The 18,933-nt window shown below is 51.6% G+C and overlaps 2 protein-coding genes across 5 annotated transcripts in view; one reads left to right on the top strand and one right to left on the bottom strand.

The window, feature by feature from the left end:
- The window catches only part of POU2F1 (POU class 2 homeobox 1), a 186,334-nt gene extending 179,786 nt beyond the window's left edge, over nucleotides 1–6,548 (top strand). Inside the window, exons 17-19 of one of the 3 annotated variants that reach the window (XR_003794287.1) lie at nucleotides 4,843–4,868; nucleotides 5,365–5,498; nucleotides 5,839–6,548. The gene's annotated coding sequence lies outside the window, so the exon portion shown is untranslated. Of the gene's footprint in view, nucleotides 1–4,842; nucleotides 4,869–5,364; nucleotides 5,523–5,838 lie in introns of those variants that run through there. The other 2 variants (XR_003794286.1, XM_029227159.1) reach the window with 2 other exon arrangements.
- Nucleotides 6,549–7,548: 1,000 nt separating this feature from the next.
- The window catches only part of CD247 (CD247 molecule), a 78,279-nt gene continuing 66,894 nt past the window's right edge, over nucleotides 7,549–18,933 (bottom strand). The window contains exons 2-8 of one of the 2 annotated variants that reach the window (XM_029227164.1): nucleotides 15,021–15,124; nucleotides 13,773–13,829; nucleotides 13,121–13,201; nucleotides 12,504–12,536; nucleotides 11,636–11,692; nucleotides 10,018–10,059; nucleotides 7,549–8,762 (exon numbers count right to left, since the gene is read on the bottom strand). In XM_029227164.1, the coding sequence (XP_029082997.1) occupies nucleotides 8,697–8,762; nucleotides 10,018–10,059; nucleotides 11,636–11,692; nucleotides 12,504–12,536; nucleotides 13,121–13,201; nucleotides 13,773–13,829; nucleotides 15,021–15,124 (440 nt within the window). In that variant the 3' untranslated portion in view covers nucleotides 7,549–8,696. The other variant, XM_029227163.1, reaches the window with a different exon arrangement.

Here is an 18,933-nt window from a genome sequence, read left to right as displayed (position 1 = left end):
TTTAGGAACAGTTAAGAGTCCTTTCTGGCCATACTCTGGGACAAACTTTCTCGGCTCCCTGAGTTCAGATATAGACTCTATGTCCAGAAAGGCTATTTTTTAATAAGTGATCCATCTCACAGAACCTAAGTGGGGTTCGGTTTGGATACCAAAGACACTGCATTGTTTATCCTTACGTTTTCAACACAGGCAGAGGAAATAGGAACAAAAAGCTGAAATTTGGAAAAGCTTTACCTTTGTCTCTTTCCTTCTCCTCTCCCCTCCCCATCCCCACTTTTTGAAGGAAGTCTTATTGGTCATCCTGGCTTTGGAAAAGAGATTTATTTAGTTTCACTCTGCTGGCTCTGTAAAGATGGATAGAGTTGCTAAGTGTGGCAGTGATATTCTTGGAACTGCTGGGAAATTTAGGGGGGGTGGCAAAAGATGGGGGTAGAATTCTTTTCTTATTTCCCTTTATCTAACACTTATAAAGAGAACCAGTACAGCCTGTTTGAGTTCAGACGATATTTAGTTGTTCTGTCACTTGTGAAGGATAAGCATTTTCAAGAGCAAGATTACATGGAAATCCAAAAGGCCTTCCTTTATTCTTCCACAGAGCTGTATTGTTCCAGAATGTTTTTACATATGGGCTCTGGGGAATTGAGTAGTTCACTGTTTTGGTGTACTATTGACGAGACACGGAAAAGAGGGGAGGGATAAGAAATTTATTGCTCTCGACAGAAAATGATCAGGTTGCAGAACTTCATGACAGCTTTACTAATAATCTTATTGTTCTGACGTTATATAAAAGTGGTATTAATATTGTGTGACTTTTCAAAGCACTAGGTAGGTCAGGAAGCAGGTATCAAGGCTATTGAAGATAAGAGCACTTGAAACAACAGTTGAGGGAAGACAAGGCATACATGATGGACCGCCACTGCACCCGAAAGTGAAGCTCCCACGGTGGGCAGGGCAGGGCCAGTGCCCTTTATGATTCTTTCTGCGTCCCTGAATCAGCCCACTCCTCACAGGGCCGTGCCACCTTCCGGTTCAAACCCAGGACACTGTCAGAAAGTTCAGACCCCAAATCTAATTTACTGTAAAAAAAAAAAAAAGAATTATTGAGGTCTGCTGCAAAGTTCCCCCGAATTTTCTTTACTTGTTCATCATTGTTTTCATGGAGTCAGCCACAACCTCACAAAAGCAGCTTAAGGCTTCTTTCGTAACTTGGCAGTGGCATTGAGCTCGCTCACATGATGTCCCAGAGTCTGCAGGCAGACAGTTGGGTACAGTGCTGTTTCCAAAATGAGACATCCAAACACTTCTTTAAAATTGGGATCTCCTTCGAATGAAAAAGGACAGAGCCAAGGAGAGAGAAGACTCTGTACTCCTACCCAGTCCCTCAGCGTCTCTAAGTCTGAGCAATAGAGCAGGAAAGGGAAAGCACTTTCAGAAGCTGGAAAGACAGTCCTGTTAGGAAAGGCTGTAGTTGTAGGCAGGTGGGGTGCCACGTCTTTGGTTCTGATCCTGCGTGGGTCTGCGGAAGGCACGTACTGTATGAGAGTAGAGTGGACTAGCCTGGTTGCGAGTAAAACTGCAAACAGTTGGGAGGGGGAAAGGAGAGAACCAAAGACGTTGCAACTGTATTATAACATTGGCTTTTGACAGCGTAAATGGTGTGTCGTGTCTCCCCTGAGTGCGGGCAAAGTGGAGACGCAGACTTCTTCCGGCTTCTTACCTCTGCTCGCGGGGCCTGTGTGCATTACTCAGTCCACAGGAGGTGTCACTCCAAGGAAATGCCCTCCCCCACGTTAGACCGTAGTTCAGTCCCTGCAGCTGTGGTGGTGGTGGCAGAGGCGAGGTGAATAAGCGTGGGGTTTTCCGCCCACCACGAGTCCAGGAGCTGTTGTATACCTCATTTCTAACTCGTGACTGAGTAACTTGCTTTAAAACTTTCTCTAAACCCTACAGAGTTGCCAAGTCTGCCCTCCCTCCTCTAAGTAATGTTGAACTCTGGCCTATAGCATCACGGGACCTGTAGCCTAGGGTGGGACCTCCCAAAGCCTCTGAATGTCGCTGCTTTAAAAGCTACTGCAAACTGAGGGCAAATTGCAATCTTCTCCTTCTTTTTGTTGCAGGGGGTCTTCCCAGGTCTCTTAACATCTGTTCCCTGCCACCCTGCTCTTAGGGGCTGGCCAGCCGGCCATACCCCGACCCCACCCCCCATCTCTGACTGCTGGCCACACCTCCCCTCCAGTACTTGCCTTCTCCCTGGTGCGGGGAGGCCATCCCCTTCCCCTGTGAGGCCTCAGGGCTCTGCTTATCTTCAGGACTTTGGGTGGAAGGGAAGACACCAAAGGCTCCCTTAAGCTGACTGCTGCATACACATTTCACTCTTTTTCCTTTGACGTGACCAAAAGAAACCCAAATATTTAAGTTTTTATTGTTATTAATATTATTATTATTTGACAATCTTATATCCAATGGGCTGTCTAGAAGCTGCATCCCCAGCCCTTCACCTTTTCTTTGAATGTAGTTCCCAACCTTCAATTCCCACCCCCAATGTCGAAAAAAAGAGCTTTGCCAGGTCTTACTACTGCTGCTATAAGCCAGGGGAGGGTGGTTTCTTTGTTTTGTTTTGTTTTGTTTTTTAAATTTCCAGCCAAAACCAAAGATTTTTTAATGATTGTATAAACTCAAAACAAACAAAAAAACCAAAGAAAAGGGAAGTCTTCAGCGTCAATCCAGTCTGTGGCGTCCTGGTGTTTAGAGGAGCGAGGCCCGGGGCAGGGAAGGGGGGGGGCCCCTGACTGCACTGAAAGGGCAGGGAGTCTGTTTCCGGTGTTCCAGGGTGTGCAGAGGCACATGCTTGGTAGCTTTGGCTCCTGCCAACCTGTGAACGTGCCATGGAACAAACTGGCATTTCAGATTTTCCAAAATGGTAGGCAGAAGCCCATCACCACGATAGTCCTCCCTATGACAGCCATGGTCACTGCAGGGGCTTAGCGCAGGGTCGGGGAGCCCGGGGCTGCTGCTGGGCGCCTTGGACTCCACAGAGTGGGGGAAGTTGAAGACACTGGTGCAGGATTGGCTGCTCTGCCGGGTGCTTTAACCTCTGGGGCCGTGCCCGTGAATACTCGCCAAGGTGCCCTTCTGAGCCTTTTCTCTCTTTTCCTTTACTGGAACTGCTTGGAAGTGGCTGTCCTGTTTGTGAGAAAACACGCAGAAGGATTATCAAGCTTTTTCATTTCTTCTTACAGTAGTTTCCTTTTTGCAGCACCACTGTGCAACTATGCATTGTATTTCACAACCTTTTGTGCTAGGTAGATGCCTGTGACTTTTTAACTTGGGGGGTGGTGGGTGCAAATGAAGGAACTTTTTACACGGATCTTTTTAATCTCAGTTGATTAGGGGAGGGGGGGGATTTGGTTCTAGGGTCATACAAGCTCTATCCCAAAGCAAAATCCAAATGTTAATAATATTAGCCTGATGCAGATACCAAAGATAATTTCTTTCCTGCAGAACCTTAGACTTGTGTATTAAGTACGATTACCCAGCACTTGCATTAGTCTAACCTCAGTAATTCCAAAGCTTAGATGTATATTTTGGTATATTTCTGGGATATTAAAAAAAAAATGTCGTTTAACTTCTTGTTTGTTTCAGTGTAATGCTCTTAAAGTCGTAGCATGAAGATAACTGAACTGTCCTATTCTTAGTAGTTTGAAACAATAGTATTTTTGTATGTTTTGGGTGTGTCTATGTATGTAGTAACATAACAGTTTTCACTGCCTAGGTGTTCATAATAAAAAAGAAAACAAAAAAGTTCTGAGTGTACATAATATTCAGTAATAAACTTCCACCGGGGTCAATTTGGATTGAATATTTGCTGATTATCGGTCCCAACTGGGATTTTGTTTTGTTTTAAAGAGACAGTGGTTGTTTTGGGTTTTTTTCTAAAGCTGTTTTCTTTCTCTCTGTCTTTAAATATCTTAACTCCCCCCACCTTTTTCTTTTCTTCCTTTTTTTTTTTTTTTTTTTTTAAATATTGATTCAGGGGTGTTTTTCCACTGTTGTCAAGGGAGGGACACAAGGGGGAATTGACCCCTTGGCCTCCCAAAACTTTTTGTTTTATGTACTTAACTTTAAAATGTGAGTTTGAGTTCTCTTTTGTGGAAACTTAAGATGTGGTGTAAATGATTCTTTCCAAAATTGTCCAGCAGCTTTAATGAGGCAGTGACAATTCCTAAGTAGTTTATTGGGAGTCCTTTTACATTTCTCCTTAGATAACTCTGCAATCTGGTGGCTATTGTATAGCCTCACTGTCCCAGACGCCTGGTTAGCCATTTCCCCTCGGATAGGAACATGCTACAAGAATCAACCCATAACCTGGGAGTCTGGGGCCTCGTTATCTGGGCCCCCGGGAGACACACGTTTTCTTGGTTTTGAAAACCCGAAACACAAGCAATTTACATTTGGGGGAATTAGCTGATACCTCCTGAGGCCTGAGGAGGTGGTGGGGAATATGAGCGGTGCTGTCTCTTTAAAAGTGCCCTTTATATGATTCCCCCTCCTGGGGCTGCCTGCAGGGGGCTGTAGGCTTGGGAGAGGTTGTGTAGGTGACAGTGAATCAGAATGAAAATGGTAGATTTTGTGTAGATGCATTTGTCTGCTGTAATTTTTTATATATATTAAACTTACTGTAACTGTACAGTTCATTTCTGTTGTAAAACATCATTAAACCATTTTCCAAGTGTTTTCACATTGTTTGAGTTTCTCTGAAGTTGTTGCGTTGGTATTCGGGATGCTTCACACATTCCCATACAGACTTCTCAACTAAGCCTTCCAACTTATTTTTTCCAGCAGGTGCTCTCAGGCATCCCAGGATCACTGTAAGCACACTGGTTCCTCCGCCACCCGTACCCTGGCTTCGGCACGCTTCCCCCTGTGCTCCGTGGGGCGCTGGGGCCACCACTCTGCTCTCTCCCCAGGCCCCAGTGGCTTCCTGGGCCCCCGAGTCTGGTAGCAGTGGTCGCCTTCAGACCCCCAGGGCTTTGTGTGATCAGTTGATTATCTGTGAGAGAACTCTTCAGAGGTCCCCCTCTCACTGTGTATTTGACTGCGGAACTGTCATTGAAATTGACTTTTCCAAATGTATTGTTTAGACCCCCATGCCCCTCTAGCATTTCCTCCCAGGTCCTGAACAGTCATTCTCTGGGGTCCTCTGAAAGGAAGCTAATCCTGAACTTGGCCCTCTGGTTCTCCTGTCTGAGGGTACACAACTTAGCTCCCTCTATATAGCTTCTTGTAGCCAACATTTAGTGTGTTAATGCAATTAGTTGACTGCATAAAAGGGAAAATTTGAATCTTAAAATGAATTTCCCACAGAGAGAAAACCAGCTTGTTGAAGAGCTCTGGGAGGCATCCTGTTTAACTAGTGTGTATGAACTGAGTCTGTGCGTCCCCCTTGAATTGGCAGACGGAGAGAGACTGAAAGAGAAAGCTTGCGCTATGGTCTCAAGGTATGGCTGCTGTCTTGAAAGGGGCCCAAAATGGGAAGACAAATACTGGGTCCTTTTCTCCTCTGCTCCTACGTCAAAGAATGCCTCGCTCTTTTCCATTCCACCCTGTCTTGTATTTATAACTTGCTTTTCAGTTTGTAAAGTTACTCTTAAAACAATTTCAAGTTTTAACAGGAATTGGCTGTTTGGTAGAGACAGCAGCGGGCTCACAAGCATGAGGACTTCAGAAGGCAAAACCCATTTGTCACGGGCTAAGGCATGAGGATAAAAGCACTGATTCCATTCTGTTACCCTGTAGTCCTTTGTAAAAAGGTTGTTGTTATGTTCTAACCCACTCCAGTGGTGTCTACCAAGAGGAACTACCCATGAGAGGGTATGAATTCTCCAACTGCAGCCTTTTCTCTCTGCGAAGACCAGGGCCGTTCTCGGCTTGATTTGGGGCTTCGTTGTGCCAGCACGTCCACTGAGTCCTCTCCTGGTGGCCTTCTCTGTGTAGTTGTCTTGCACGGAGCCCAGTAAGTCCTCTGCCCCACCCACCCTGGGCCAGCTCCCACACCCATAGCTTACAGCCAGCTTTCCTCCTACCTCTTGAGTCAAAATCTTGATTGAATTGGGCCAAACTCTTGTCTTCATGCCAGCCATGTGGGTCACACAGCCCGTGTGAAACTCAGCTGACCTTAAAACTAGGTATGAGGTTTAGGCTTAACGTTGACTAATAGAGGAAGCCAACTTCATGTGTTATAAGATGCCCAGTGAATAGACGATAAAGCAGCAGCAGCCACAGTGAGGCTCTCACTTGTCATTGTGAACTTCAGTCAGTGGAAGGGCAGCTAAAACAACATGGTGTAATTTTCCCATTCCTTTGCCCCATGACCAGGTTACAGAATTAGGGCTGATAGTTTTCAGCCCTTCTCTCCCTCCTCAGAGCCCTGTTCCTTCCATGAAACCTTCCACAGCTCCCCCCATGCCTTGCCGAGCTCTGTCCGCACCCCTTCGTTGGCAGCTACTCACCCCTCCCTCACTCCGCTTCCACCTGCCTGTCCTGTGTGTGTCACCACAGTGCACTGTGATCCCGAGTTCTTTACACGGTGTGGATGAAATACAATGACAAAATTTTAAGTCCCTAACTGACTCATGATACTTCTCTAGCTTCCCTGGTAGCTTGCCAAGCGCTGGGCACAGAATAGGAAGGTGCTAGGTCAATACTTGGTGAATGGAATTGAATTCCCCTCTGGGGCCAGGATATGAATCGAATGCCTTCTCTCCTGGCAGAGATGCACATCACTCCTGTTGGAATCCCAAATGCTCAGGGGCTTTTAATAGCCGTGGCCTTCGATTTCAAAGTCTTTTCTGATTTCAAAGTCTTTACCCAATATTAATTGGTGGCTTGATGAGTTAGGGCCTTATAAACAGCCACTGCAGTTAAAGGAAATACTGCTGGGGACAGGGTCACTTTTTGTGGGAGAACCTGACCTAAAAGACCTCTGTTGTCCCCTCTCCTTCCCCAAACCCTACAGACTAAGGTTTCTGTTTTTGTTTTCTTGGCCACGTGCGTGTCTTGCAGCTTGCGGGGGGGGGGGGGGGGGGTCTTACTTCCCTGACCAGGCATCGAACCCAGGCCCCCTGCAGGGAAAGCACAGAGCCCTAACCACTAGACCGCCAGGGAATTCCCCAGACTGAGGTTTTTGTGCTGTGGCATCAGCAGCTGTTCATAACCCCCAGACACCCTCTGACAACGATGCTCCCTCTTCCTGATGCCCTAATGCTCAGCTGGCCTCTCTCCTGCTCTTCCCGGCACGCCACAAGCTAGCTCAGTGCTGTGAGCCCTGCACCCAGGGAGCTCCCCATCACCTTCTCCTGGTTCCTGCATAAGGACTCCTGGCGTATCCGGACACCATGTTGCCCCAAGCACAGCCCGTTTGGGCCACTGTATGCACCTGGCTCTCCTGCATTTTCCAAGGAGCCATCCTGTTCTCTCCCAGCAGCAGGCTGATCGCTAAATGACCATTACAGGCTTGACTGCCGAAATAAAGCTTACGGTAAAGCAGCATTTTCACTGAAGCATTTATTATGCAAAAAAGTAAGGCTCTAGCAAACCAGTATAAATTAAGACCGAGCAGAGCAAAGAGGGTTTTCCATCCATAGCCGTGTGCCCTTTTATCACACAGCCCTGTTCCAGGTAAGTCAGCTGAGGCTTTTCCCACCGTGCCATTGTCCTTTGGGATCTTTCTGGGTCTGAGTGGAGCGGAGTCTTCTTTTGAGGCCTTTCCCAATACGGCTGTGTCTTTTCACTCAGTGTGAGGTGCCCAAGTGCCTGCAAAGAATGTGGTCTCACTGCCCCCTCACCTTGTTCGTAGTCAGCCATGACACTGCTGTGTTCTTGCACACGGGACTCTTCACAGCTCGCTTCCCTGTGAGAGTGTGGGCTCCGGGAAGGCAAGGCTGGGCTTCTTCGTTTTTTGGTCCCCACAGGCCCTGGCACTCAAGTTCTATCACGGGGAACGTATGCTTGATTGCAGGAGGGCCCCTTCCTGCGCCCCCAGGCCTCTGGCTCCCCTGCTCCCGTCCCTGATCCACCACTGCTTCCCCTCTTCAGCCACCACCAGCTGCTACCTACCCCCCCCCCTTCCCCTGTGCCCTCAGCCTTCACAGGGAGGCACCACAGCCTCCCTGGCCCATCACCAGTTACCGTGGAATGATGGGCTACGCTGACAACAGAAGCGAAGTTTACAGCAGGAGCGAAGCCACTCAAATACTGACAGAACAATGCAGACCAACAGGACACGCGCTAACATCTGTGGTTTCTCTGGCGACTTTACAGAACACAGCCTGAACTCCTCAGCTGTGTTGGAGGAGGAGGGTGCCCGTCCCCCAGGTAAGAGCCCAGAGCCACTGGGGACGGGGCCTGCCCACAGCCTCCAGGAAGCAGAAAACCCCGGAACATGCTGCGCTCCCAGCAAGCTCCTCTAGGACAGGGCCTGGGGGACGCACTCCCCGCCAGTGTCCAGGGAGGAAGTTCTGTGTGACAGTTTGCAATTGGATATGACATGTTACAACTTGAAGCATCCCGATCATAAAGAAGAATCCTTGGGTGGTGGAGAAACATGAGTGAACTGGTTTGTAAATACTTGATCCTGTGTCTTTAACAATCTGGGCATCTGCAGGTCTGGCCTGTGAGTGGTGAAATTCCAGGTGCTGTTAGCGAGGGGGCAGGTCCTGCATGCGGAGGGCAGCATAGGTGTCCTTGGTGGCCGTGCTGAGTCCCTGGGGAAAGCAAATCAGAACAGAAGAGGGGGTCAGGAGCTCTGTGTGGGCATGAGCCTGCCTGGAGGCCAACAGGCATCTGCTGCAGCCTGGCCTGTGATCTCCCGCCCAGCTCGGAGGCCCAGGAACTGTCCCCTCACGCCACAGGTGGGGCCTTGGCCCACGCAGCTGCAGCAGAGATGGTCCTGTGTCCCACTGGGAACGGCCTTGGTGCAATTCCTTCCCAGCTAAGTTCTCACCTCCTCCCGGCTTCCCAAGTACTGTGCCCTACAACAAAGTTGCCTGTCAGACCACAGAGGAAGGAGAGTCGCCCAGCTGGGACACTGAGCTGGGAATCAGCGGGGAGACCTCAGACCTGCTCCAGACAGCGTACTGTCCCTGACACCCGGGCCTCCGGGAAGCCGGGACTTGTCACGGGGGAGAGAGTGGCTCCTTGGCCCCCGCCCTCCCGAGCCTCCTTCCCAGGCCATGCTACTACAGTCATGTTCTTTGTCAGGGAACAGGCAGGCTGGTCCCAATCTCACTGGAACGTCTCCCTCTCTGGTCCAGGAGACAGATCAACAGCAGTGACACGCAGTAAAATTTGGGGGCCCTTGTGCCATCACTCTGAACTCAGGGAAGCCAGGTAGCCTGAAACTTGGGAGTCAATCAAGCAAGCTGTGAACAGCCCCAGTGAGGCACGAAGAACCGAGTGAGCGCCCACTGGGGATCATTTTAGAGAAGCAGCTTGGCTGTGCTTAGCGTGCAGTTATTCACCCTGATTTGCAAAAACTAGGCACCTGACTACATTTTCTATTTAAAGTTATTTTTCTGAACTTGTCTACTTCAATCTTCTCACCCATCTTCCCATCCTATTAGGTGTGAGGATACGAGGCGGAGCAAGGCTTCTGCAAGGGCCCAGAGCAGCGGCGCAAGAGGCAGGAAATGGCTTGTGTGGTGTCCTTTGCCTGCATCTGCCCTTTGCTCAAGACCACACAGCCTCTGGGCAGCTGCCGCTTGTCTGCTGTGCCCAGCTCCCCCCGGGACTCCCACGGCCTCCTGACTAGAACCAAGTCATTTGCCTGAATGGTTGAGTTCCAGCCCCGCCCCAGGGGCTGACCAGCAGAAGAGTCACCACAGGCCTGAACGGGTGCCCTGGGCTCACCCAGCCCAGCTGCTGACAAGAGCTGGCACTGCCAACAAGCAAAACAAGGGAGCGTGACCTTGGCTCTGGTTAGATGGTGCCACCCCGGGAAGAAGGGCCAGCAGCACTCACCTGGTAAAGGCCATCATGTCCCTTGCCTCTTCGCCGCTGGTTCTGTGGAGTGAGACAAGAAAAGGCTAGAAGGTCAGAGAGCCAGCAGCAGCCTTCCTGCTCAAGAGTCCTCCTCAGAGGACCCCCAGAGAGTCACAGGTGACTGTCTCCCAGTCAGCACCCCTGCCCCGGGAGAGAAGGGTCCTCAGGTCACTGGTCAGACCTCGGCCTCCGCAGAGTAAGCTGAGGCCTGGCTTTGATGGGGCCCGGGTTTGCTGTGCCTGACTCAGATCCTCAGAGGCATCAGATTCCTGGATCTGGGCCGCACTGGAGCTGGCCACGCCGCCACTGCTTGGAATAAACAGGCCTCCCTGCAGCTCTCAAAATTCTTGAGAATTTTGGAAAAACATTCCAAAAAAAATAACTAGGAAAAACAGTATGGAGGTTCCTCAAAAAACTAAAAACAGGGTTACCATATGATCCTGCAATCCCACTCCTGGGCATATGTCTGGAGAAAACTATAATTCAAAAAGATACATGGACCCCGATGTTCACTGCAGCACTATTTACAATAGCCAGGACACGGAAGCAAGCCAGACAAAGAAAGACAAATACTATATGATATTACTTATATATGGAATCTAAAAAAATTATACAAATGAACTTACTTACAAAACAGACACAGACGTGGAGAACAACAGGCTTGTGGCTGCCCAGGGGGAGGGGGTGGGGGAGGAAAGGACTGGGAGTCTGGGATTAGCAGACGTAAACCAGTATGCATAGGATGGGTAAACAACAAGGTCCTACTGTATAGCACAGGGAACTGTATTCAATCTCCTGTGATGAACCATAATGGAAAAGAAGATGAAAAAAGAGTATAGAGATATATGTATAAATGAATCACTTTGCTATAAAGTAAAAAATTAACACATTGTAAATCAACTATACTTCAATAAAACAAATCTTTAAGAAAATTCTTGGCTAGTCATCAATGCTCACTGGGAACGGCTTGGCTAGTCATCAGTGCTCACTGGGAACGGCAACTAGGTCGTGGGTACAAGCTCGGGCTGTAGAGTCCGTTCAAATTCTGGCTCCCTCATCACCAGCTACGTGACCTTGGGTAAGTTGTTGGACCTCCTGTGCCTGGCGGGTACACATTTCCCATTGGGTTATTGTGAGAATTAAATGAGACTATCTACCTGGTAAAGCACTGGCCAGGCCAGCTTTGTGGGCACGCCACCTATGCAGTCACACGGAGATCAAACCTAGACGGGTTCAGAGCTCTGCTCTCACTAATGGAAATTCTTAATCATTTATGAACAAGGGGCCCCACCATCCTAAGTGCTGAACATACATTGGCACACATTACTCACCTGATAATTATTATGAACGTTGACAGACTTGGCCTGTTTTTGCAAAGCATGGACCATCTTAGTATTTAACTTGGTTTTTAATCCTAAAAGGGTATCAGCACTTTCTGAGTACCTAATATACTATCAAATGGATGACAGCTGGACTAACCTTTGCCTCTGGCAGCCACCACGTGGGCTTTCGCAGGTGATAGGAGGAAGGGATGGGACTCTTTGGAGCAGCCCCCATACCACCCAATCCTTGGGAATGAAGAAAGAGCATCACTCACCTCGCCCTTCATCCCGATCTCACTGTAGGCCTCCGCCATCTTGTCTTTGCGCAGCTCCTGAAGAAGAGGGCGTGAGACGCCGGTGTTACCAACTGATGTAGCAAACAGTGGGCTCCCCTACAAAAGGAAACCTCTGGATTCCCCAGTTGGTGGGGGGGTTCCACATTCAAGGCTCCAGAGACTCAAACATTTCTGCCAATAACCAGCTCCAACCCCCTCTCCCCCTCCTCAGCCCTCTGGAATCTTCTCTGAGCTGCCAGCCCTTTGCACTGAGCTCAGAAGCTCAAGAGAGGTTCAAAAGGATAAGATGTGGAGTCCTAGCCAAAGGACACGCACGTTGGACAATGCAACGGTTCACCCCAGAGCCCCCAGAAGCATCTATTTGAGCAAGTTGTCTCTTCACACAGCCAACACCGAGGCTGTGCGTGGGCCAACTGCAGGAGGGAGGGAGAGTAGCTCTCTTTGCAGTGGCTGACCCTCTGTGATGGTCCCGTGTGGCAGACCCAGATCAACACCCAGGATGGTGAAGTTTTCAACAAGAGGCCACACTCAGGACACTCCTCCGGCCCCTAGGAACAGCAGCCCCGCAGAGGGGCTTGCCCAGCTTGACCTCACTGTCCCCCCAGGTCCCACCAGGCTGATCCGGGAACTCCCGCGGCAGGCTTAGGGGCCGAAGGAAGGCAAGCCAAGGGGCCATACTACGAGCAGCCACTGCAGGCAGCAAGCAGGTGAGGCACTACTTGGCCAGGGAAGTGAAGGTCAAGTCAGGCAAAGACCACGGAGAAGGGAGCAAAGCCTTCATCCAGAGCCCTCCTCCAGCCCTACCCTCCAACTTTCCAATGCAAACTGTGCCACGTCCTCTACTCACATTGTACACGACTTCATGGGGATTCTTCTTCCTCTGCCGGGAGAGACGAGGGGAAGAAGTTAGAGATGGAGAAACAGGGATCCAGGCCAGGAGAGTTTCGGCGCCCTCCCCAGGCCCCTTCCCCACACTCTCTGTGGGCTCTGCCATCCGCCTGTGCCCTCCTCGTGCTCCCACAGCTGCGCTCTGCCACTCACAGGCCCTCACAGCGATACCACGCCTCGGATTCCCTCGTGCACACGGACACGCTCTCTCACACCCAGGCTGAGCTCTGCTCTTAAGACCCCACTCGGGCCTCCTCCAGCCGCTCCCCTCCCCACAGGGTGTGGAGTCTACAGCCGAAAAGGACAGAGTTGCTGGGAGCCCGGCATAAGGGCCTGCTTGCCGCATTAATGTGTGTGAGGCCCCTTGCGATGCAGGAGGGAGCCAAGGGCGAAGGCGGAGAGGGGCAGCGGCAAACGGGGCCCCATCTGTCTGCATGGCCAGGCCTCTCGCACGTCAGGGTCCAGCGTAGTGGCAGCGTGCGCTGGCATTGAGAAGCCCTCTCCTCACTGCCCAGCAGAGCCCTCACACACTCACTCACTCACACACACACACACACAGAAACAGCAAGGCCCTACCGGTTTCCCCCCCATCTCAGGGTCCAGGCCCCCTCTCCTATCCAAGACGTCATACTCCTCTCTTCGTCCTAGATTAAGCTCCTGAAACAGAGAGAAAAGCGTCAGAGACCGGAAACAGAAGCTCAGGAGGATGCGGCCAGTAGGACTGGGAGTTCCTTCTGGGCGGTGGCTCACAAAGGAGCACGGACTGGGAGATCCATCGGCTACCGTCATCTCGGAGAACATCTCAAAGAACTTATTACCATGGCGGCGGGGGTGGATCATCGATTCAAAGTCCCATTGCACGGAGAGCGTGAAGTCGCTTCTCCACCAAAGGGAAGCTTCTACACTTTCCTCCTCCACTCCACCCCTCCAGCCTGCGAAACCGCTGCCAGGCGGGGGCTCGCTAGGGGCAGGCGCTACACTACGCAGGCGCTTGCCGTGCATCACACCGCTAGCGCGCCGCATCCTCAAGAGAACCCCCCCGAGGCAGGCACCATGACTATCCCCGCTTTCGGGGTTAGGAAACTGAGCCCCAGGGAGGTTAAAACAACTTGCAAGGCTGACAGCCGCGGACGAGACCTACAACCGAGCCCCGGCCGCTGTTTTCCCCACGTCCCAGCAGAGGACTGCACTTTCTCTAGACCGGGCTCTACGGGAGAGGCGGACTTACATTATAGACCTGGTTCTGGCCCTGCTGGTAGGCGGGGACGTCGGCCCTCCTGCTTAACTGGATGGAGAAGAGGAGAGAGAGCGTGTTACTCTCTGCGCAGGCAGCCTCGCTCCGCTCCTCGACGGCCAACGGCGCGCGCCCTGCCTGCGGGGGGGCTGGATCCTTGCGGGAGCCGGTGGCGCGGCAGCTTCTTTTCTGAGATCAACTGTCCTTACACCTCCCGGAGGTCATGCGTAGCCACCGCACGGGCCCGCGGCACTAGCCGCAGCTTCCGGTCTTTGGCCCTCGCCCTCGCGCGTGCGCAGAAGCGCCGGGCTCGCGGGCCGCGCCCCCTGGGTTCCGGGAGGTTCTCCAGGCCCCTTCCTCTCAGGGGCTCGGAGGACACCTCGACGAGGATGGTGGCTGTGCAAGGTCCCACCTTCTAACTTGACCTCTGCAGCAGGGTGCTTTCCGTGTGGCACTGTGTCCTGAGGACCTGCCCCGGGCGCATGGCCTCGATCTGTTTTCAGTTCATGCCCCTCAGCTGAAACTGCGCGGTTTTGCAGATTCAGAGCATTGGGAACCACCTGAGAGATCATTTAGGGCAGCGTTGCTCAAACTTAAGAAAATCCATAAGACACTATTTCTTATAATAAAATCTTTTGCAAAGTCCAAAATCCAAAAGAGAAATGGGTTGAGGCACGGAAGTCATAACGACTGAGGCCTCCGTTCAGGAAGTCCTTCCACCCTCTGCCCATGCCACGGCCACCCCCAGTCCCAGCCCCTCCAAGAAATGCAGGGTCTGCAGGGCACTAGGTGAAAACCCAGGCTCTGGGCCAACCCTCCCTCGTACTGATAAGCAAACAGGTTTGAAGAGAAAAGGCTGGCCGAGCATGGGTCAGAAGTTGGACAGCAGAATCTGGAAAGAGATTCCCCACCTCCCTGCTCTTCACTGCCTGAAGCATAACCCCCTTTCCTGCCAGCAGAAACCCTGCCCTGGGACGCTTTGATGTTCACACATCTCTATGTCTCCTCACTAAGGGGCCAGCACTAGGCTCACCATCCCACTCTGTCCCACTCAGCCAGACATCCCCCCCCCTCCCCCCCCCCCCCCCCCCGCAGTGGGCACACTTGGCTGGTCCCTGCTTTGCCCATGTACACCAAGACTCAGGTACCACCCACGCTTGAGACTTCCCAGCACCAAGGCCCTCTGAACATCCACCGAGCTGGGGAGCCCATGCCCTCCCCCCAGAACCCAGTGGTACCCACCTTCGCTCTCAGGAACAGGGCAGTGACAATGACACCGTAGATGAAGAGGATCCCATCCAACAGGTAGCATAGTTTAGGATCGAGCAGGCCAAAGCTCTGTGCCGCTGTGTCGAGAGATGAGATTGGTCAGTCAGGCTCAGGTGACGGAACATGCCCTCACAACCCCCGGGGGCGGGGGGCGGGGGGGCAGGGGTCCCCTGAAGGGTCAAGGAAACCACGACAGGGTGCTGGGTCCACTCTCCATACCCCACCTGCACAACCTCTCTCCCCACCTTGGACCAGCCCCTGGGAAAACCTAACCTGCCCCAACAGTGGACATGGCACCCCGGTAGGGCCACAAAGCCTGGAAGGCAGGAAGGTGAATGGAAGGTGAAATTGTCCACTGTGCACAGGGCGGCTGCCTCACGGCACGGGAGCCCAGCTGGGTGTGAGCCCCATCTGAACCATGCATTCCGGAAGCCACCCCAAATTACCAAGGGGCCCCTAATCCCTACTGCCATAACAACCTTGGTCAAACTTTCCTATGCAAACTGGAGTACAATGGAGTTGGGGAAAGAGGTACGGTAAATATTCTGGTTAAATAAAAGTTAGCATTTCTACTTGAAAGCTCACTGAACTATGAGTGAGGAGACACTGTTCTTCCTACCAGGTATGTGTGCAGCAACTCAGGTGTAAAACGGGGCGTAGTAGGCGTCTCACTCCGCCCCTGCCTGGTATCAAGAGAAGCAGCGGTCCCGCGGCCACAGTCTCTCCCGGGCCCGGGGCGCCCTCCCATGGCCGCCTGCAGGACTACGTCGGGGCTACGGGAATGGGATAACGTGCACTGGAACAAGGTCTCATCCTTACTAGTTTTGTGACTTGGGGCAGGTTATTTACCCTATTTCAGCTGCCTCTTCTGTTGACCAGGGTGAAAACTGTAACATTTCTTTAGTGTTTACTCGGTGCCGGACACCACTTTGATGTAATAACTTGTCAGATCCTCCCAACAGCCCCACACGGACACACGGAGGCACAGAGAAGCTCAGTTTTCGCCAGGAGCACGCACACAGCAAATGAGAAGCAGCCCAGGACAGCCCAGGCAGCATGTCTCCTCTCCTTTCCCCCACGTGCTTCTGCCACAAGCCCTGGGAGCAGGTGATGCAAGCCTGCTCCAGAGTCCCCACCTCCACCTCGTGACTCCCTCTGTCCTCAAACCTTTTACTCCTTCCCTAACTCTGGGGCCCTCCTGGCGCCGAGCAGCTGATCTCTTTGTAAACTTCCCATAGCCCCTTCTCAGAAACCATCTACGAGCCAGTCTTCCTGAGCAAAGTCCAGCCCTGACTTAGCAGCCCAGGTCCAGGCCCCAGCACGCCTTCTCCCCACACTGCCCCTCCTGCTCTACCCACCTGCCTTTGCTGGGGCTGGTTCCTCTTCCCCGCCTACCATTGCTAGCACCACCCGCTCCACTCAGCTGCTGGAATGGGACTCAGGTTCCGCCATCACAGCCCCTAGTGAGAATTCAGTGTGCTGATGGATTGATGGATCATGAAATTCCCCTCCATCTAGGCTGGAGTAAGTGCTGGAGAACAATGGCCGCATCTTCATGCTTGCCTCTTCCTTCACCCCCAGCATCAGAGCACAGAGCACAGGGGAGACATTCATTAGATCTATGGAATTTTCAGGGAAGATGCCAGGCCCCTTACACGAGGTTGGCCTGCCTTCCGGCCCTGAGGCAGTGCCGGAAGCCCCTGCCGACCAAAGGTGGGTGTCCGAAGTCCTCGAGGAGACAAGCCAGCCCCCAGCAAAGGCCACCAAAGCTGGGGTGAGTGTTTTTCCTTTTAGGACTGGAGAGGAGGTGACAGCGGCAGTTTATGGGGGTGGTTGAGATTCAGAAAAAGGGTTGGGAGACAATCGCTCAGTTGCCTGTCACATAAAATGAGAAGAGAAAAATTACCGGATAGTAAATTTATAACAAACCAGAAGAAATATTTCTTGGTGTTGTGCAGAGCCAGTGCAGTGGGGGAGGGGATTGGGCGCCTCCCCAGAGATAAGTAATAGAAAAAGGTTTTCTTTCTTTCTTCCTTTTCAAAGAGCAGCATGATTTTATGACCAAAGACAGGTGTGCTGTGTGTCGTTTGGTCGAGGAAAGGGTATTAATAGCCACACGCTTCCCAGGGTAGGAAGCTTCCCTCTGCCTAGTCCAGCTGTGCCCGTGCAGGGAGGAACGGGACTGAGGAAGGCAGTGGTCATCCAGAAAGCTCCCTGAGGGGACCCAGGACCTAATTCAATCACGTGACTAATTAAATATTTATTGACCTTTTGCTTGATGTCAGGGGATATTGAAATAGAAAGAGCCCTGGATTGGGTATCAGATGTGTTCTAGTCCCTCCCCTGCCACTAAGTAGCTGTGTGGTCTTGGGCAAGTCCCCTTACCTCTCTGGGCCTCAGTTTCACCATGTGTAAAATGGTGGATAATCATGTCTATCTTGAGGGTGTGGTGAGGATCAAATGAGAGAATGTATCGGTAGGTGTTTTTGTAAATTTCCTCCATAAGGCTAATGATGTCTAGCATTTGGGTAGGGTCTTCTGAGTCCCTGCTCTCATGGAGCTTATGGCTTAGCTCATGAGGCCACACCCAGGGTGGAGGGGCTTCCCTTGAACAGCAGGCAGCTTTCCAAAATGACAACTCAAAGGCAGGAGCCACAGACACTCCCAGTTCCAGCTTCTTCCCAGCCCCCCACCATCCCCAAAGCAGAGAGACCTGTTCGCCTCCTTCCGTGAGCCATTTGTCACGCTGTTTCTATCCCCACCACATTCAGTCCCAAAGAGAGGTATTTAATGGCGTTATATGGTGGCTGTTTTCCTAGACAAGTGGAGAAGCTGTTTTACTTCACGCTCCCCATCCCCTGTCCCAAGTCCACAGCACCCCAGAGAACCCCAGCATTTGAACAAGTACCCAGATACTGATTGAGCGTTCTCGCTCTCAATCCTGGCTGCGTATTAGAATTAGCTCACTCCCTTATGCCCCCAGGTTCTCATTTAATTGGTCTGGGGTAGGGCCTGGGCATGAGCATGGGCCAGTGCACAGCAGGGTTGAGATTCAGAGCTGCAGCATCACTCGGGTGCAGCCTTCCATAGTGATACAGCCATACCCTATAACAAGTATAAGTTCCATGCCAAACAGAGACAAAGAACAAAATTAAAGACTCACATGCACTGTAATTTTTGTGTACTTCTGAACCGTGTATTATTGAACTTCTCTAAGTCTCAGTTTCCTCATCTGTAAAATGGGGATAGTAATATTACCTGTCTCATTAGGTGATGGTGAAGCTTAATTAAGATAATTATCACGGGGTGCAGGACCTGGCAGGTAATAAGTGCTCCATACATCAGCCATTGTTATCACCGTGATTTTTTTTTTCCAAATCACCACCAATACATTTATTTGAGGAAGAAAGGGTCAAAACCTAGCAGTAGCCTCCCAGCCCAGGCCTGGACATGATGGTGACCTTGTGAAAGGGGATCTCACCCTATTGACAAAGCAGGAGACCCTATTTACAAAGCAGGAAAGCGATGCTCCCAGCTGAGCTGCAGGGTGAGAGCTGGGGGTGGAACCTGACGCCATGATCCTTTTCCCATCCAACCTGGGCCTCCACAAGCCACTCCGTGGGCCCCTGCACAAGGCAGACTCAGCAAAGCTGAGTAAGGGAATCCTTCCCCAATTCCCCAGCCCCAGTCCACATTACCCAGGTGCAACGGGTGACCCAATCCACGGGCCACAGCCCCAGGCTCCCTGGACCCCCGCGTCCGGACAGACACATGGCAAATACGGAAACTGAAGCCCAGCTGGGCTGAACACATCTAGGTGCTGCAGGGTTGGAGTGGTCTTACAGGTGCTCCAGGATCAGGCCTCACGCCAGGTGGCCAGGCTGAG

The sequence above is a fragment of the Monodon monoceros genome, unplaced genomic scaffold (genome assembly GCF_005190385.1).
Source record: "Monodon monoceros isolate NGI ecotype Baffin Bay Population unplaced genomic scaffold, NGI_Narwhal_1 Super_Scaffold_18, whole genome shotgun sequence".
Taxonomy (NCBI): Eukaryota; Metazoa; Chordata; class Mammalia; order Artiodactyla; family Monodontidae; genus Monodon; species Monodon monoceros.
Note: the sequence above shows the minus strand (reverse complement) of the source record. Positions and strands in the feature narration are given on the sequence as shown.